The following is a 19,814-nucleotide window of genomic DNA, read 5'->3' on the forward strand; positions in this document are numbered from 1 at the left end:
GGACATTGAAATATCTACCCCCAGCAAGCCTCTGGTATATATATATAAGTAGGACATGAAATATCTACGGTAATATATATAGAGAGTAGGACATTGAAATATCTACCCCCAGCAAGCCTCGGGTTATATATATATAGAGAGTAGGACATTGAAATATCTACCCCCAGCAAACCTCGGGTTATATATATATATATATATAGTAGGACATTGAAATATCTACCCCAGCAAACCTCGGGTTATATATATATAGAGAGAGTAGGACATGGAAATATCTACCCCCAGCAAGCCTCGGGTTATATATATATATATATAGTAGGACATTGAAATATCTATCCCCAGCAAGCCTCGGGTTATATATATATATAGAGAGTAGGACATTGAAATATCTACCCCCAGCAAACCTCGGGTTATATATATATAGAGAGTAGGACATTGAAATATCTACCCCAGCAAACCTCGGGTTATATATATATAGAGAGTAGGACATGGAAATATCTACCCCCCAGCAAGCCTCGGGTTATATATATAGAGAGAGTAGGACATTGAAATATCTACCCCCAGCAAGCCTCGGGTTTATATATATATATAGAGAGTAGGACATTGAAATATCTACCCCCAGCAAACCTCGGGTTATATATATATATAGAGAGTAGGACATTGAAATATCTACCCCAGCAAACCTCGGGTTATATATATATAGAGAGTAGGACATGGAAATATCTACCCCCAGCAAGCCTCGGGTTTATATATATAGAGAGAGTAGGACATTGAAATATCTATCCCCAGCAAAGCCTCGGGTTATATATATATATAGAGAGTAGGACATTGAAATATCTATCCCCAGCAAACCTCGGGTTATATATATATATAGAGAGTAGGACATTGAAATATCTACCCCAGCAAACCTCGGGTTATATATATATATATATAGTAGGACATTGAAATATCTATCCCCAGCAAACCTCGGGTATATATATATATAGAGAGTAGGACATTGAAATATCTACCCCCAGCAAACCTCGGGTTATATATATATATATAGAGTAGGACATTGAAATATCTACCCCCAGCAAGCCTCGGGTTATATATATATATATATAGTAGGACATTGAAATATCTACCCCCAGCAAGCCTCGGGTTATATATATATAGAGAGTAGGACATGGAAATATCTACCCCCAGCAAGCCTCTGGTTATATATATATATATAGTAGGACATTGAAATATCTACCCCCAGCAAGCCTCGGGTTATATATATATAGAGAGAGTAGGACATGGAAATATCTATCCCCAGCAAGCCTCGGGTTATATATATATATATATAGTAGGACATTGAAATATCTATCCCCAGCAAGCCTCTGGTTATATATATATAGAGAGTAGGACATGGAAATATCTACCCCCAGCAAGCCTCTGGTTATATATATATAGAGAGTAGGACATTGAAATATCTATCCCCAGCAAACCTCGGGTTATATATATATATATAGTAGGACATTGAAATATCTATCCCCAGCAAGCCTCGGGATATATATATATAGAGAGTAGGACATGGAAATATCTACCCCAGCAAACCTCGGGTTATATATATATATATAGTAGGACATTGAAATATCTACCCCAGCAAACCTCGGGTTATATATATATAGAGAGTAGGACATTGAAATATCTACCCCCAGCAAACCTCGGGTTATATATATATATATATAGTAGGACATTGAAATATCTACCCCCAGCAAACCTCGGGTTATATATATAGAGAGAGTAGGACATGGAAATATCTACCCCCAGCAAACCTCGGGTTATATATATATATATAGTAGGACATTGAAATATCTACCCCCAGCAAACCTCGGGTTATATATATATATAGAGAGTAGGACATTGAAATATCTACCCCCAGCAAACCTCGGGTTATATATATATATATAGTAGGACATTGAAATATCTACCCCCAGCAAGCCTCGGGTTATATATATATAGAGTAGGACATGGAAATATCTACCCCAGCAAACCTCGGGTTATATATATATATATAGAGTAGGACATTGAAATATCTACCCCAGCAAGCCTCTGGTTATATATATATAGAGAGTAGGACATTGAAATATCTACCCCCAGCAAACCTCGGGTTATATATATATATATAGAGAGTAGGACATGGAAATATCTACCCCCAGCAAGCCTCTGGTAAGATATATATATAGAGAGTAGGACATTGAAATATCTACCCCCAGCAAACCTCGGGTTATATATATATATAGAGAGTAGGACATTGAAATATCTACCCCCAGCAAGCCTCTGGTTATATATATATAGAGAGTAGGACATTGAAATATCTATCCCCAGCAAACCTCGGGTTATATATATATATAGAGAGTAGGACATGGAAATATCTATCCCCAGCAAACCTCGGGTTATATATATATATATAGTAGGACATTGAAATATCTACCCCCAGCAAACCTCGGGTTATATATATATAGAGAGTAGGACATGGAAATATCTACCCCCAGCAAACCTCGGGTTATATATATATAGAGAGTAGGACATGGAAATATCTACCCCCAGCAAGCCTCTGGTAAGATATATATATATATAGTAGGACATTGAAATATCTACCCCAGCAAACCTCGGGTTATATATATATAGAGAGTAGGACATGGAAATATCTACCCCCAGCAAGCCTCTGGTAAGATATATATATATATAGTAGGACATTGAAATATCTACCCCAGCAAACCTCGGGTTATATATATATAGAGAGTAGGACATGGAAATATCTACCCCAGCAAACCTCGGGTTATATATATATAGAGAGTAGGACATGGAAATATCTACCCCCAGCAAACCTCGGGTTATATATATATAGAGAGAGTAGGACATTGAAATATCTATCCCCAGCAAACCTCGGGTTATATATATATATATAGTAGGACATTGAAATATCTACCCCCAGCAAACCTCGGGTTATATATATATATAGAGAGTAGGACATGGAAATATCTACCCCCAGCAAGCCTCTGGTAAGATATATATATATATAGTAGGACATTGAAATATCTACCCCCAGCAAACCTCGGGTTATATATATATATAGAGAGTAGGACATGGAAATATCTATCCCCAGCAAGCCTCTGGTAAGATATATATATATATATATATATAGTATGACATTGAAATATCTACCCCCAGCAAGCCTCTGGTTATATATATATAGAGAGTAGGACATTGAAATATCTACCCCAGCAAGCCTCGGGTGTTATATATATATATATATAGTAGGACATTGAAATATCTATCCCCAGCAAACCTCGGGTTATATATATATATATAGTAGGACATTGAAATATCTATCCCCAGCAAACCTCGGGTTATATATATATATAGAGAGTAGGACATTGAAATATCTACCCCCAGCAAACCTCGGGTTATATATATATATATATAGTAGGACATTGAAATATCTACCCCCAGCAAGCCTCTGGTAAGATATATATAGATAGAGTAGGACATTGAAATATCTACCCCCAGCAAACCTCTGGTTATTATATATATAGAGAGAGTAGGACATTGAAATATCTACCCCAGCAAACCTCGGGTTATATATATATATATAGTATGACATTGAAATATCTACCCCAGCAAACCTCGGGTTATATATATATATAGAGAGTAGGACATGGAAATATCTACCCCCAGCAAACCTCTGGTAAGATATATATATATAGTAGGACATTGAAATATCTACCCCCAGCAGACATTGAAATCATACACATTTTCATTTACAAACCTCAGTTCGGAATAGTAGGGACATTGATATATATCTACCCCAGCAAACCTCGGGTTCAAAGATATAAAGGATAGGACATTGGAATATCTACCCCAGCAGTTGAAAATCTGCAAACCTCGGGTTAGATATCTATATGAGAGTAGTAGGACATGTGAAATATCTACCCCCAGCAAATATCACCTCAGAACCCGGGTTACTATATATGAAATATAGTTATTAGTAGGACATGGAAAATCTACATCCAGAGCAGGACCTACGCAACCGGTTATATATTTTATAGAGAGTTGTTTATGCACTTAAACATGAAACTGCATTCTACCCCCATGTTTATACACGGATATAAAATGAAATTGATACATGTACTACTATTCTGTACACGGAGCAAATGTACTTTAGAATACAGGTAAAACAATGTGTTTTTTTGCACAGAGTAGATTATCATGTCAAAGTAAAATTGCTGAGTGAATCTGCTATAAATATATCCACATTGAAACCACTGAAGCTACTATAATTTTCGTCTGAAAAAGGAAATTTTAGAAATATAGTTATTGCGATCAACCCATTTCGAAATGATTCGACTGAACTAATTAAGTCATAAATTTCCCATCTTCTCCTGGTAGGAGTATGTTATTTTTAGTTTTCATTAATTGTACAGTCAAATGAAATATATTTAATATACAAATTAGGAAATAAAAATTTGACATAATTTCAGAATCAGCCTAATTCAAGGTATTCTCTGATAGCAGATAAACAATACTGATATTCCAAAATTCCCAGATAAAAACTAATCTGATAGATTTGTATGATAAGTAGTTTTAAAAAGTAACTGCGTGTCAACATAGTTTCATTAAATCATATACGTTATATATTTTCTTTAGAAAAGCCTTTAAGAAAGAGATATTTTTCATAGCAATATTATTTTGAAAAAATTATATTGATGTTCAATCGGGCATGTGGCTGCTCGTGCAAGCGAAAATTTTGCTGAACAAACATGTTCAAAGGATCGTCCATAGGATCGACACATTACAATACTAAAATGTAGGTCAAATGCACAAACTTCATCTGATCAAATGTTTTTAACAAATCAAAAACATCAAAATTCGTTCTATCCATTTAAATGTAGATTCATAGTTTTGATTAATTTCAGAATTTGTCATATTATTTTAATTATAGAAACCTTGTATATTTTGACAATATACATTCATGTACTTGAAACTTGATACAAACCCCATAGGTTATATGATAGCTGACAGAGATATATTTAATCTTTTCCATACTGTTCCCCTTTTCACTCCCTTAAATATGCCTGCTCAAAGGTAGACCCCTAGGCTAGTGCAGTTATGGTCACTTGAATGTCATCCTTTATGACAATATACGTTAGTTATATATGGGGTTACACTTCTTTGACAACCATTCAATTTTGTAGTCATAGTGTATCACAGACTAACAAACACTTATACTATGTATACCTTATCCCAACCCCAGGAGGTCCATTTGCATGCATTGTACTTAGGTGGCTGCGCCTCTCTACATGCATTACATTTGTATTCATCACACAAATACGTCCCAAGTTATACAACAATGCTAGTCAATAGGGATATGTGTTTTAACTGGTAGTGCATTTTAATTTATTTGTTAATGAAGCTTTATATATGAAAATTAAAAATAATCTAAATACCAAGTTATAGTTAACTAAAACATTTATTTCAGATTATTGTGAATATAATCTTTCATCAAATAATCTTTTCATTATTTTTTTTTTTTTACTGGCTTTTTACATTTTCTCAGAACCTGATTATCATTGATAAGTATATATAATATGCCTTTTACAATGTTGAATATAAGTAACCTTATCTACTTTAATTTTGATTAAAAATATATTATGTATTTATTGGTAAATTCAGGTTCGTGACAGACATGCATGATTTACGCATTGTACAGTACGTCAGCTCCACTTCACGGCTCCTGCATGTCTATTGACAATAATTGAGGTTTGTATTCAACAAGTTTTTACCTCATCACCTTATCCCAATCTCCACCTCCCCCCCCCCCCACGGGAACCGGTGTACATGTTTAACAGGCTCTACAACAAGATGTACATGTATCTCATAAGAATGGTACTTATGTGTTTCAAAACTTCTTTAAACCTTTTTTGATTTTTTTTAAAACGGTATTAAAAGTATGTTTGTTTGTATTCTTATCAAAACCTTCCATAGAAATCAATGTCTAAAATCACATTCTTACTATAAAGATTCTGCCCCACATTATCATTAAAGCCGCTGCAACACACAGAAGGTCACGATTCTTGCCTCACCATTGGCCATCTATCGTATGGTCATCTTGAAGGCACCTTGTAACTTGCCATGGATACTGTGGGTCATACCTGTATGTTTGACAAAGTTATAATTATTGGACCATGACGCATTATTTACGATCAAGTATAACTTGCGGGGTTGGGGGATCATAAACTTATTGTGTGTACCGGTAATTAAAGAATTCAAAACAAGCTGAATAGGGTACTTGTAGGTAGGACTAGCCACCCAATTAGTGGGGACGTCATATAGTTTGAAGTGGATTTATGGTATGCATGACTCCTTTTAAAGTCGTTCAGTTTTTAATAAAGAATATGTTATTAAGCTATTTTTACGTACAATTACTTTTAGAACTTAAAATCAGGCAAGAAAACGAAATCTTATAAAAGTGTATATATTTTAAATGAAAGACGCTCTACAAGGGTATCGCTAGACAATATGATTGATAGGCACCAAATCGTTTTGTTAAAATGCTATAGTATTACCCGGTATATGGATTGTATTACTGATAGCTTATTATACAAGAAAAAAGTGGTTCTTCAAAAAAGCACATTAGGGACTGATTTTTGCTGCAAATTCAAAACGTTGTTTTTGACTTGTGAAAATGCTTGATGTAAATGATTATATATATATATAGATATATAGATATATATAGATTTTAATGCAATTTACCATAAAACATTTACTTTTGAAAACCGTTACTTTTAATATGACAATTTAACATAAGAAATGGAACACTACAGATATAAAATTAAAAAGACAATATACTTAATGAATATAAATCAATCTTTATTACTTTTTGCAGTGAAAAGGTTTTATCATGTTACTAAAAAAAATATTGTATTATATAGTTATAATATACTGTATATTAAATTGTAGATGTTGTAACTAATAAAAAAATAAAACACTTAAAAAAATTATAATTATGTATTATTTCAAAAATTGATAGAACTTATTCTTCCCCGATCCCTAACTGTAACACAACACCTGGTCTGTCTAGGTCTCAATGTGTACCTGGGACACGATGTCCACCAGTTAGGGACACATCGTGTTCACCACGTAGAGCACTCCGTGTCTACCTGTAGTCTAAATCTTGTGCACTCCGTGTCTACTGTAGTCTAAATCTTGTGCACTTCCGTGTCTACCTGTAGTCTAAACCTCGTGCACTCACCTGTCTACCTGTAGTCTAAATACCTCGTGCACTCCGTGTGCACAAGGGTGTAACTCCTTTAGTCTACTACCAACTGTAGTTCTTCTGCCCTACCCTCAAAGTAGGGACAGTTCCAATTATTCTGCGCCCGTAATCCCCCTCCTCTGACCTCTATGATGTGGCCATACATGCCATATGACGATCATCTCATTTTGTAGGGTTCGCTGCATTATTATTGTTTAAGCTAGACCAGGCAACCCGTTTATCAACGACGGGTTTCAATCCACAAGAACAGCCATTTTGACGGTGATCAGTTGACGTCACCATGTCAAACATCCAGTTGATGTCATAATGATCAAAGTTTTGGATGTCAGTTATACCGTCATCTACTTCATTTTTGCCCTCTTGGTTAATTATTATATGAGTCGAAGTGACTGTAAATTATATGTCAACAACACTATTGATATCATAAATTGTTACAGTTTCTTGATCATTTGGGACATGCAGTTACTATCACTATAAATGTTCTTAGATGAATCAGTATTTTTAGATTTGAATATTATTCAATATTGTTTCTTAAAACTCGTTACAAAAGAAAAATACATTTCTATTTCGTTTAACGAAATTTAACTGATTAATTTTCGTCTCATAGTCGGCCAAGGAGATTATGAGAAGGATAAGTCCACCACTGGGTTGTTGGGGAAGTCAAGGCAGGCGCTTTTGTGTTTGATGCATGACCGTGACGTTGGGCGACGACTGATTTTTCACTTTGGATATCCGCCGCGCAGCACTTTGATCGTAGCTTGTGGGAATTGCGACGGTTACGTCTTACTTTCTGAAGCGGGTCGTCATTTCATGAGCTCGTCGTTATTTTTTAAACGACACATTATAAGACATATTCCCTTAATATTCTGTCTTTAAGGCAAGTATTATACGTCGTGTAATTTAATAAACTTACCAATGGTGTTTCGTTTGGACCTCGATAAGACAAGTATTTGCTTGAGGAAAAAAACGGTTTTTTATTCCGGTTCATAGGCGGTCTCGCGTGGTGTCTTAGTAATGTAAAAAGCCAGTCAAGAATCCTTTCTTATAAATCCTTGATTCCGGCATTAGATGGTGCGCATATATGGCCCGGAGACTGTCACCACTAAGAACGTCCTTGACCCGCTGAAGAATCTCGCCGAGGTCAAATATTCAGGCTCTAAAGAGATTGTTTAAGGGAACAATTCATGCTCTATTCTGACAATAAGAATTAGCTTTACTTTTCATGTGGTTCATAACTTGGTAAAGCTTGACAATAATATTGAATGTTATCAAAGTTAAAAATAATAACAATTGCTCCAATGGTAATGTAATACTTATACAATAGCCCGGTTATGGGCAACGTAAAAATCCAATTTAAGGTTGTTCGTTAAAGACTTGACTTAGGCAAGTAGAACAATACCGCGATATTGGGTCTCACTTTTTTACACACTGCCGAAGTATTACGTAACGAAACTGACACTGTCGAGAAGTAAGGCAGGAACAAGTCTGCCACAGCAACAAACTCGAGGGGACACGACGCTCTCATGATATTTTTAACGAATATTTTCAATTTTACGCACACATTCTTATAAAAACTAAGTGGTTTGAGATTCTTTGTTTTTTTAATGACCACTGACTGAGCAACTTTGCCTGTCCACATATTTGTTTAAGGTATCTAGGAAGCAATTGCGACCAGGATCCAACCACTTGCCCAAACTGTGACACTACGTTCTGTGTGCAAATACCTTTCTCTCCTAATTGTTGCGTCGCATATCTATATTACCTAACACAAATCTGGAAAAAATTTTTTTTTGCAACTCAATATAAGGAAGGATTATAGAGGATGGAAGCGTGCCGTAAACCTCCGATGGGTGCCATTGGCTATCGCTGCGCCCTCGCCCATGGTTTAAACCAAAATACCAATACCCTCATCCACGTATACGCTAGTGACACCTGGAAACGGGGACGCTTCAACGGCTCTACCCCGGAATTAGTTTGGGTGGACACTGGCGAATAACGGTCCACGGAATCCACACAATGTCATGACGGGACCATAGTAGATTTCTACCATCTAGTGTGGGTCGCGAAAAACAATTCTATTGGATGTTGACCAAGTATATTCTGCGGGGAAGGTTCCAACAGCTTCCCCGACTGGATGGAGGGTAACTCAGCTAGTCCGAGTTTTTGTCGCTTTGCAGCGGCCGGACAAAATCTTTGGGATATTTTCACAGGGATTTGTTTTGTCATTATCTTCTGCTTGGAATTTATCTTCGGCGTGAGATGAGGGAATGTGGAAGCGTTTGTATATAATGATGAAGAGACGATTTTCTCCATAGGAATATCCAAATGCCTACCATGCCAAGCCTGCTGTGGCAGACAGTCCTGCGGGTGTTGATAGGTAAGGCAGTTATCTTATTAATTCTATTTCTAGGAAAAACCTTGTCAGCTTTGATATACGCAAAACCAAATTCTTAGAATTAAGGTATGTAACTGACATCAATTCTTGGTCCACTTCGTCTGCACTTGTAGTATGTGGTTGTGACGAATAAAACATCATTGTTTCGTGAGAGATAGACACTGCAGCTGAACCCAAGAAACGGACGCGGATTTGGTTTCTAATGTTATAACAATCTCAACTGCTTTTATAAAACTGTTGTTAGAGGGAAACACCACTTTTTTCGTCCTTTAATGGATGTGGTTCAGCATGGTTATAGTGTCTTTGATGGAAACTCTCGCTGTACTTTAGGACATCGTTACCGTGGATAACTGTAATGCATACATTTGGAGACACTCACAATATTTATAGAGTGTGTGACTGTGAGTGTGAGACGCAAAAATTACAAAAGAATTTATTTTATGACGCATTTGGTAATAAGTTTTATTCTTATGTCGTGTATACTTGTATCTGGGAAGTTAAAAATGGGGACATTATTCAACAGGAAAATATTTCATTTACATGGAAATACTATCCAGATTGGACAATTTCAAACTGAAAACACACAGAAGGTGTCTGATTGGAGGTTTGTAATATTCATTGTAAGCTAAATTACAATAATCGGTTTCAGTTTAAGAGAAAAAGGTACTTAGCCACTGATTCTGAATGTCCTAAACCTTCGGACGTGGTTACACTAAAACGTATTTTGGGCGTGCAGTCATAATTCGCAAAATTTCAACATTACACGCGAAAGTCCGCATATATACCGTTAATTATGCTTAGAACGCGGAATTTTACACTAACCTGGCACTACCTAAGCATCAGATCGTCTAAAGACGAAACCAATTATGATGATGAAGAGACGATTTCTCCATACGGATATCAATGCCTACCATGCCAGCCTGGCTGTGGCAGACGTCCTGCGGGTGTTGATAGGTAAGTCAGTTTCTTATTATTCATTTCTAGAAAAACCTTGTGTCAGCTTGATATACGAAAACAAATTCTTAGATTAAGGTATGTACTGACATCATTCTTGTCACTTAGTTGCATGTAGTATGGTTGTGACGATAAACATCATTGTTCGTGAGAGATAGACACTGAAGCGGAACCCAACAACGGACGCGGATTTGTTTCTAAGTAAACAATCAATGCTTTATAAAACTGTTGTAGAGGACACACCACTTTTTTCTTCCTTTAATGGATTGTTAGCATGGTATATGACTTTGATGGAAATCTAGCTGTACTTTAGGATTAGTTACCGTGGATATCAGTAATGCATACATTTGAGACACACATATATATATAGTGTGTGATGTGTGTGGGAGACGCAAACTTACAAAGATATATTTTATGAAGCATTTGTAATAAGTTTTATTCTTATGCGATATACTTGTATACAGGAAGTTATGTTAAAAATGAGGACATTTCAACAGGAAATATTCTTACATGGAAATACTTCCATATTGTACATTTCAACTGAACACAACAGAATGTGCTGATTGGAGGTTGTAATATTCATTGTAAGTAAATTACAATAATGGTTCATTTTAAGAGAAAATGTATTAGCCACTGATCTGAATGTCCAACACTTCGGACGTTGTTACCATAAACGTATTTTGGGCGTGCAGTCATAATTCGCAAAATTCAATTACCGCGAAAGTCCCATATATACGTTAATTCTGCTTAGAACGAATATACCTACCTGGCCTACTAAGCTAGATGTCTAAAGACGAAACCAATATCTGTCGTCTGAGTTACAATCTTGCAGCTAGTGTAAACAATGACTGTTACATTTACATTACTACATAGTGACAGTTGTCAAAGACACAGACATATACATCATTCATGTGTTTGTATCGCGCGTACTGCCTGTATATTATCACCAAACGTGTTGGAGATAGAGATCACATCTCGGCCTCTATGACTTGTCTGATACAAATATATATTGCCAAAAAATTAAATGTTACCTTTCTATTCTGTCAACGGGATTGATATTTTATGAAGTGTATGAAAAAATTACATGAAATTGACATACTAGGATAGGTTGTGGTATATGAATCACTATAGCTATATGCAATATAACAGGGCCAAACACCTATATGCATCATAACGATTTTAATATTGCAGGAGCGATAGCAATTAACCGGAAAATATTTGTACTTTTGCCAAACTTCACCAAACTGAAACATTTCTGACAATCTGTTCTAAATCTTCTAAAATATGATCTGTATCGTGTACCATTAGGACCTACACCCACTTTCAATTAAAGAGAAACTAGATCTTTTTTGAATATTTATGCACAGTTAATAAATGTGTGTTTATACGTAAGCATTTGCTTGCATCTGATGTTTCTGTTTTAATAATTTACTGTTTGCGGTCAATAGGATGCTAGTGTGTTTTTTATTATAAATTAAGCATAGGGTTTTCATGAAATAGACATCGGCCTACATGTCAGTTATCCATGAATATACAACGTATTACATTTCCAGTCATTAATAATTCGTTAGTTATACAACCAATGTAATTCGATTTATGGCAGTATAAACGAATGTTGTAGTTCCGCCTGTTTACTGGGTGTAATGTAATGTAAGGATTCGGTTACAAAACAATGTCCTAGTCCAAATGAGTCGAGTCAATATATCTAAGTGCAGCAGAGTTGAATATAGTCAGTCCTAAGTTTTTGTGAAGTGAGTATTTAGATACAAAACCTGATGATTATAATATGTTTTCTCGTAATAATGAAAAACTATCAGTCATATGTTACATATTAAGTAAATCAATATGGCTTCAGTTTTGCTATGTTTTATTTCTCTGTTCTATTTCATTAAACTTTTCATATACAATGTAATTCGGAATGGAGAGGATTACGAAATAAACCATAGCCTTGACGTGTGTCCTTACTCGGCTGTCATGTCATCCTTGTTCCGATGAGGAATGGAATCAGCTGTCAGCCGATGTTAGTGGCTACCTTTATTATTTATTACCATTATCCATCGAGAGTATAGTGTGTTGGAGTCTGCGTTGTTACATATGTATATCGATGAAAAAAACAGGTTGATGCGTAATGTAAGGGGCAAGGACGGGGTCATCAAAATGTATTTGTGAAGTAGATATTGCTGATTCCATTCGTTAGGTGGAGAGACTGCTCGTTGCCTTTCGCAAGCAAAGTGCAGAATTATCTTGCATTAAAACAGTCGCCTTTTAATATGGGGATAGGAGTGGTTATTTCTGGTTTTTATAAGAGAGAGGTTCTGAGCAATCTTGACACGGTTGTCTGTAGTCATGGGCGGAGACTGTTCTCGCTTATACTAGATACTAACCGTGTATTCTCTATGTAATTGCCTAAAGTTTAGGTAGGTCATATTATGTTGAAATTGTTGTAATGCATAACAACGGATACATGATGGATGTCCGCTCTCTGTTATCTCATTATCTTATACAGCCTAATCAGATCTTAATGACGTAATTCTGCTATTATAACTCAAAGCTATAAATATCAGTTTACATAAAATCTGTCGTTCCAAGACTTTGGACTGTGCACCTGTCGCCACGTGATACTTTCAGAAACAGAAGGCGTACAGTTAGATTCAAAATGATACAAGATCAAGCCAGCTGTGGGACCAGGTACAAATTTACAAGATGGCGTCGTATCAACACAAGTTAGACTGCCTTATCTGTCTGAAATCAAATGGTCATACGATCCTTATTCATATATTATTATACATCATGTTTATATCAGTGTATGTGATTAGTTGAAACACATCACAAGTTCGTGAAATAAAACATCGCATTTCCCTGGTGTAAGTGCCATATCGTTCACAGGGAGTTAACTCCCCTTTTGATTGCACAGCAATACCGGACGAAGCGTAAAACGACAATGTTCTTATTATTTTACACATTTAAGTAATATCAAACAAAAATAGGGAATTGCCTATTATTTTCGGTTTAATAAACAATCTATGTCCCCGGTGGCAGTGTGATATGAAGGTTTATTTACACTCAAAAGTAAGCCTCGGAAATATATTGCATTTTTTGTTAAATTAACATACAAAAATCCCACTGCAACCGGAACCCTAAAAGCTGAAAATATCATTTAATGTTCCATAGGTCTCGTCAATTGGCTAAAGTGACAGATAAACATGATTCAAAAGCCTTAATATCTATGTGTTTTTTTGTTATAAACTGGAGCATCAGACTGAACAGGTGTAACAGTTCAATTCTAATCAACAGATACTTAAGAGTGAAGACAGAAGGGTGAGACACATGATGAGGCATTAGACCTGGAGATATTCCATGACAATGTTGTCTCGAGGGAAATCTGTGTTAGTCTTCTGCGTGATAGTGTTCATTATCCTATAGCAGCCTGGAGTATTATAGACGTCGATAACATGTTATATAGGGATTGAATGTATTTTTCTAATTTTCATAGCGGCTATGAATAGCAGAAGCTATCTACATATCCCGTTGAGCGCGTTAGCGTTAGCGCTCCTCGGAAGATATATATATAGTTTCAGCTATTCATAGCCGCTATGAAAATTAGAAAAATACATTCAATCAATATATTTACATTAGAATGATTTATGAAAATAAAAATTATGGAAAGGTTAATTTATGATATTTAAAATTATGACATCCATATACGACGAGAAACGAGATTAATGGAACAGCTGGATGACAAATTCGTTCCACAACGTCGCGATTTCAAGCTTCCGCCTTCCGATCGACTTATTTTGCAAATGACAAACGATTTTTTTTTTTTTTTTTTTATTTTGCAAATGACAAACGATAAACAAGAAATATAGTTAAAGTTGATCGCTGCACGAGAATCGTTGTATTCATAGTGTAATCATAGTGTTTTCGTAGGCAAATGTTTGTTTTCGTTAATTGGTTGATTCATATGTACGTAACACTCATAATGTAAATATATAGGGATTGGATTTCGTTTTTATGTTAACCATGCTTGTATGGAGCAATTCCTCTAAGAATATATTCTATGGGGCGCGTTAGCGCCCCATATTGAATATATTCTTAGAGGAATTGCTCCATACAAGCATGGTTAACATAAAAACGAAATCCAATCCCTATATTTACACTCACACGACTTTTTATTTATATTTTATGCAATAAAATCGTCATTTGAAAGTGACGTAATTATTCAATAAAAGTCGGTCAAAAGTGGGAGGAGCTTACTCAACTGAACAGCGAATGATGACGCTGCACGTAAGGTAGAATTATTCATCCGCGACGACAAAAAAGTTAAATATTTTAGTGTAAAATAAACATGACAAACAAAGTTAATTTCAGAGATAATTTTATTTAATCAGATCAGAACTTTAAGTAGGTATTAAATTTTGCAAAAAGTTCATATATAGCGTAATAACATAAAGTATTTGTTCTCGGCCACATGTGTGAACTCGGTGACCGTTATTGTGCAGCGAGGCGAGGCTGACGCACGCTTACACAGTGGTGTTTTCCGAAGTTGTCAAAACACCAGTGTTCAAGTAGCTAAATTTGTTTGAGATTGTCGTCTGACTTGACGATATTACATCCTTCGGAGCCATGTGATTATATAATCTACGCTTATATCCATCGCCATCTAGGTTATAGATGGAACAACTTCACTTGTGTTCGATGGATACAATGTGTATGTGGTGACACGTAACTGTCAACACATGGATTATTAGCGGTGCATGTTTTATAATACACATGATTAAATTCTCAAAGAACAAAGACAAGACGATATGTTTATAACTGACCTCTATCAGAAGGTCTCACGCCCGTCCACCCCAAAGACTCGATCGTAGGACGAACACAGACACAGAGGTAATGTTTACATTTGACACCCATCATTTTTAACAAAAATGAAAGCACGTCGCCCCGGTCGGGATATTTTCCCGTTTCTTTATACAATTGTTAATTTAAAAATTGTTTGAATCATATATAAATATAAAACATGTATATATTGTTTACATTTTTCCAAAATTCTATGAAAAACAACAATATACACGTAATGTTGCATCAAAATATAAACAAAGCCATGTGTTTGTTTAAAAAAGTAGTCCTTTTACGTTGCATAGAACATTTTCATACGCAAGTTCAAAGTTCAATGTTACCATGCAGTTATGGTAAACAAAATCGGCTAGTATTAGCGTATAGTGACCAAGCATAGCAAGTGTAAATATATAGAAATGGCTTTAATCAGGTATCTGACATGTGCCAATCAAGGTAACCAGGAATGTAAAATACCAGTGTTGTGTAGTAGTAAGTTCCCGGAGATGTTCTTTATTGTCACTGGAATGTCAAACAAATAAACAAACTTAGACCAGATTTTACTCGGTTTTAATTGATTGGTCTTCCTTCGATGTCTTAGGTAGTTAATAACAATGGTAAAACATGGCGGCCCATGATGTTTTATTGAATCCTTTGTTTTATAAGCTTCTTATGATAATTTCTATTACCCACGTAAAACATAAAACTTGTAACGAATATGTAAAATATTATCTATTAAGTAAAGTAAATGGTAGAAATCAAAAGACATCTAGCGAATGGAATACATGTTTATTTAGAAATCATAAAACATGTAGCGAATATGTAAAATATTATTTATTAAGTACAGTAAATGGTAGAAATTGTAATGTTTGTAGATTTGGAATACTTTACATTATTGCACTAGTCATCATCCAGGCGGTAATTGTCATTACATATAGTCATAGTGGTATTTAGTAGGACTGTGTATTGCGCATGCCTATGGATGTTGTTGCTGACTGCCCGCCATATTGGAATACAGTATGAAACATGTGCGCCGTGTTTGTTCCTGAAATAATATCTAATGAAAGCCTACACCCGGACACTTCAGAAATCAAAAGACATTTAGCGAATGGAATACATGTATGCTTAGAAATTATGTCTGAGTGCCAGACGTGTCTCTAGTACATTTATCCTGTTGTAAACAGTATAACATCGTATACTCCTTCCACCAGTATTGCCTGATAGAACTGATAGGCACCGAATGGAGTACGGAGAGGTGATATTGATGATGGAGTACAGAGAAGTGATATTGATGGTTTGTAGTTTTTTATCTGATCCATACAGTCTATTAACGTCACCCTGTCCTGGACGGATTTTTAGTGCCTCCAATAAAACAGAAAATGCAAACAATTATCAAATGGAAACATTTGCTTTCCTACGATTAAATGAATAATCTTATCGATAAATAATAATTCTATTTATTTGATATATCTATTCTATAAGTTGGAAAGACATGCAGGTGATTGCAATCGAGCAATGTTCCTACTGGACACAAACCAAGGGTCAATCGAGAGAGAGATTCTGGATTACCTACATGTATCTACAGACCCGCTATCAGGGGCATTAACGAACGTTTAATATAAATACATTTATTTGTATATTGCACATTTACATCGATTGATCACTCGATTTTCAAGTGCCAATACCTACTTCCAGCAGTTTACCGTTCTTTTCTACGTTTTTTTGTTCTTTGCATGTGCTGCCCGGCAAAAGGCGACTAAATTTAGGACTTTGCTCCTCTGCACACACACACACACACACCCACACCCACCCACACACACACACCCACACACACACACACACACACACACACACGCCCACACGCATCACAAGAGAACTACACTGGGTCTGGCATTACAAGAGAAATATACTTGGTTTGGCATCACAAGAGAACTATACCGGGTCTGGCATCACAAGAGAAATACACTGGGTCTGGCATCACAAGAGAAATATAATGGGTCTGGCATCAAAAGAAAACTACATTGAGTCTGGCATCACAAGAGAAATATAGTGGGTCTGGCATCACAAGAGAACTATACTGGGTCTGGCATCACAAAAGAACTACATTGGGTCTGGCATCACAAGAGAACTACACTGGGTCTGGCATCACAAGAGAACTACATTGGGTCTGGCATCACAAGAGAACTACACTGGGTCTGGCATCACAAGAGAACTATACTGGGTCTGGCATCACAAGAGAACTACACTGGGTCTGGCATCACAAGAGAACTACACTGGGTCTGGCATCACAAGAGAACTACATTGGGTCTGGCATCTCAAGAGAAATATACCCGGTCTGGCATCACAAAAGAACTACATTGGGTCTGGCATCACAAGAGAAATATACTGGGTCTGGAATCACAAGAGAACTATACTGGGTCTGGCATCACAAGAGAACTACACTGGGTCTGGCATCACAAGAGAACTACACTGGGCCTGGCATCACAAGAGAACTACATTGGGTCAGGCATCACAAGACAACTACATTGGGTCTGGCATCACAAGAGAAATGTACTTGGTCTGGAATCACAAGAGAACTATACTGGGTCTGGCATCACAAGAGAACTACACTGGGTCTGGCATCACAAGAGAACTACACTGGGTCTGGCATCACAAGAGAAATATATTGGGTCTGTTATCACAAGAGAACTACACTGGGTCTGGCATCACAAGAGAACTACACTGGGTCTGGCATCACAAGACAACTACATTGGGTCAGGCATCACAAGACAACTACATTGGGTCTGGCATCACAAGAGAAATATACTCGGTCTGGCATCACAAGAAAAATATACTCGATCTGGCATCACAAGAGAAATATACTCGGTCTGGCATCACAAGAGAAATATACTGGGTCTGGCATCACAAGAGAAATATACTGGGTCTGGCATCACAAGAGAACTACACTGGGTCTGGCATCACAAGAGAACTACATTGGGTCTGGCATCACAAGAGAAATATACTCGGTCTGGCATCACAAGAGTAATATACTGGGTCTGGCATCACAAGAGAAATATACTGGGTCTGGCATCACAAGAGAACTACACTGGGTCTGGCATCACAAGAGAACTACACTGGGTCTGGCATCACAAGAGAACTACATTGGGTCTGGCATCACAAGAGAACTATACTCGGTCTGGCATCACAAGAGTAATAAACTGGGTCTGGCATCACAAGAGAAATATACTTGGTCTGGCATCACAAGAGAACTACACTGGGTCTGGCATCACAAGAGAACTACATTGGGTCTGGCATCTCAAGAGAAATATACTCGGTCTGGCATCACAAAAGAACTACATTGGGTCTGGCATCACAAGAGAAATATACTGGGTCTGGAATCACAAGAGAACTATACTGGGTCTGGCATCACAAGAGAACTACACTGGGTCTGGCATCACAAGAGAACTACACTGGGCCTGGCATCACAAGAGAACTACATTGGGTCAGGCATCACAAGACAACTACATTGGGTCTGGCATCACAAGAGAAATGTACTGGGTCTAGCATCACAAGAGAACTATACTGGGTCTGGCATCACAAGAGAACTATACTGGGTCTGGCATCACAAGAGAAATATACTGAGTCTGGCATCACAAGAGAAATACACTGGGTCTGGCATCACAAGAGAACTACATTGGGTCTGGCATCACAAGAGAAATATACTGGGTCTGGCATCACAAGAGAAATATACTCGGTCTGGCATCACAAAAGAACTACATTGGGTCTGGCATCACAAAAGATCTATACTGGGTCTGGCATCACAAGACAACTACATTGGGTCTGGCATCATAAGAGAAATACACTGGGTCTGGCATCACAAATACACTGGGTCTGGCATCACAAGAGAACTATACTGGGTCTGGCATCACAAGAGAACTATACTGGGTCTGGCATCACAAGAGAAATATACTGGGTCTGGCATCACAAGAGAAATACACTGGGTCTGGCATCACAAGAGAACTATACTGGGTCTGGCATCACAAGAGAACTATACTGGGTCTGGCATCACAAGAGAACTACACTGGGTCTGGCATCACAAGAGAACTATACTGGGTCTGGCATCACAAGAAAACTATTCTGGGTCTGGTATCACAAGAGAACTATACTGGGTCTGGCATCAAAAGAGAACTACACTGGGTCTGGCATCACAAAAGAAATATACTGGGTCTAGCATTACAAGAGAACTATACTGGGTCTGGCATCACAAGAGAACTACACGGAGTCTGGCATCACAAGAGAACTATACTGGGTCTTTCATCACAAGAGAAATATACTGGGTCTGGCATCACAATA

General features: G+C 36.9%; 1 protein-coding gene across 1 annotated transcript in view; it reads left to right on the forward strand.

Annotated features, from left to right (window-relative positions):
• The first annotated feature begins 10,564 nt into the window (after positions 1 to 10,564).
• The window catches only part of LOC138307579 (pyrokinin-1 receptor-like), a 252,341-nt gene continuing 243,091 nt past the window's right edge, over positions 10,565 to 19,814 (forward strand). Inside the window, exon 1 of the mRNA XM_069248390.1 lies at positions 10,565 to 10,649. Coding sequence (XP_069104491.1) covers positions 10,565 to 10,649 — 85 coding nt within the window. The remainder of the gene's footprint in view (positions 10,650 to 19,814) is intronic.

This window comes from Argopecten irradians, chromosome 1 (assembly GCF_041381155.1).
Source record: "Argopecten irradians isolate NY chromosome 1, Ai_NY, whole genome shotgun sequence".
In the NCBI taxonomy this organism is placed as follows: Eukaryota; Metazoa; Mollusca; class Bivalvia; order Pectinida; family Pectinidae; genus Argopecten; species Argopecten irradians.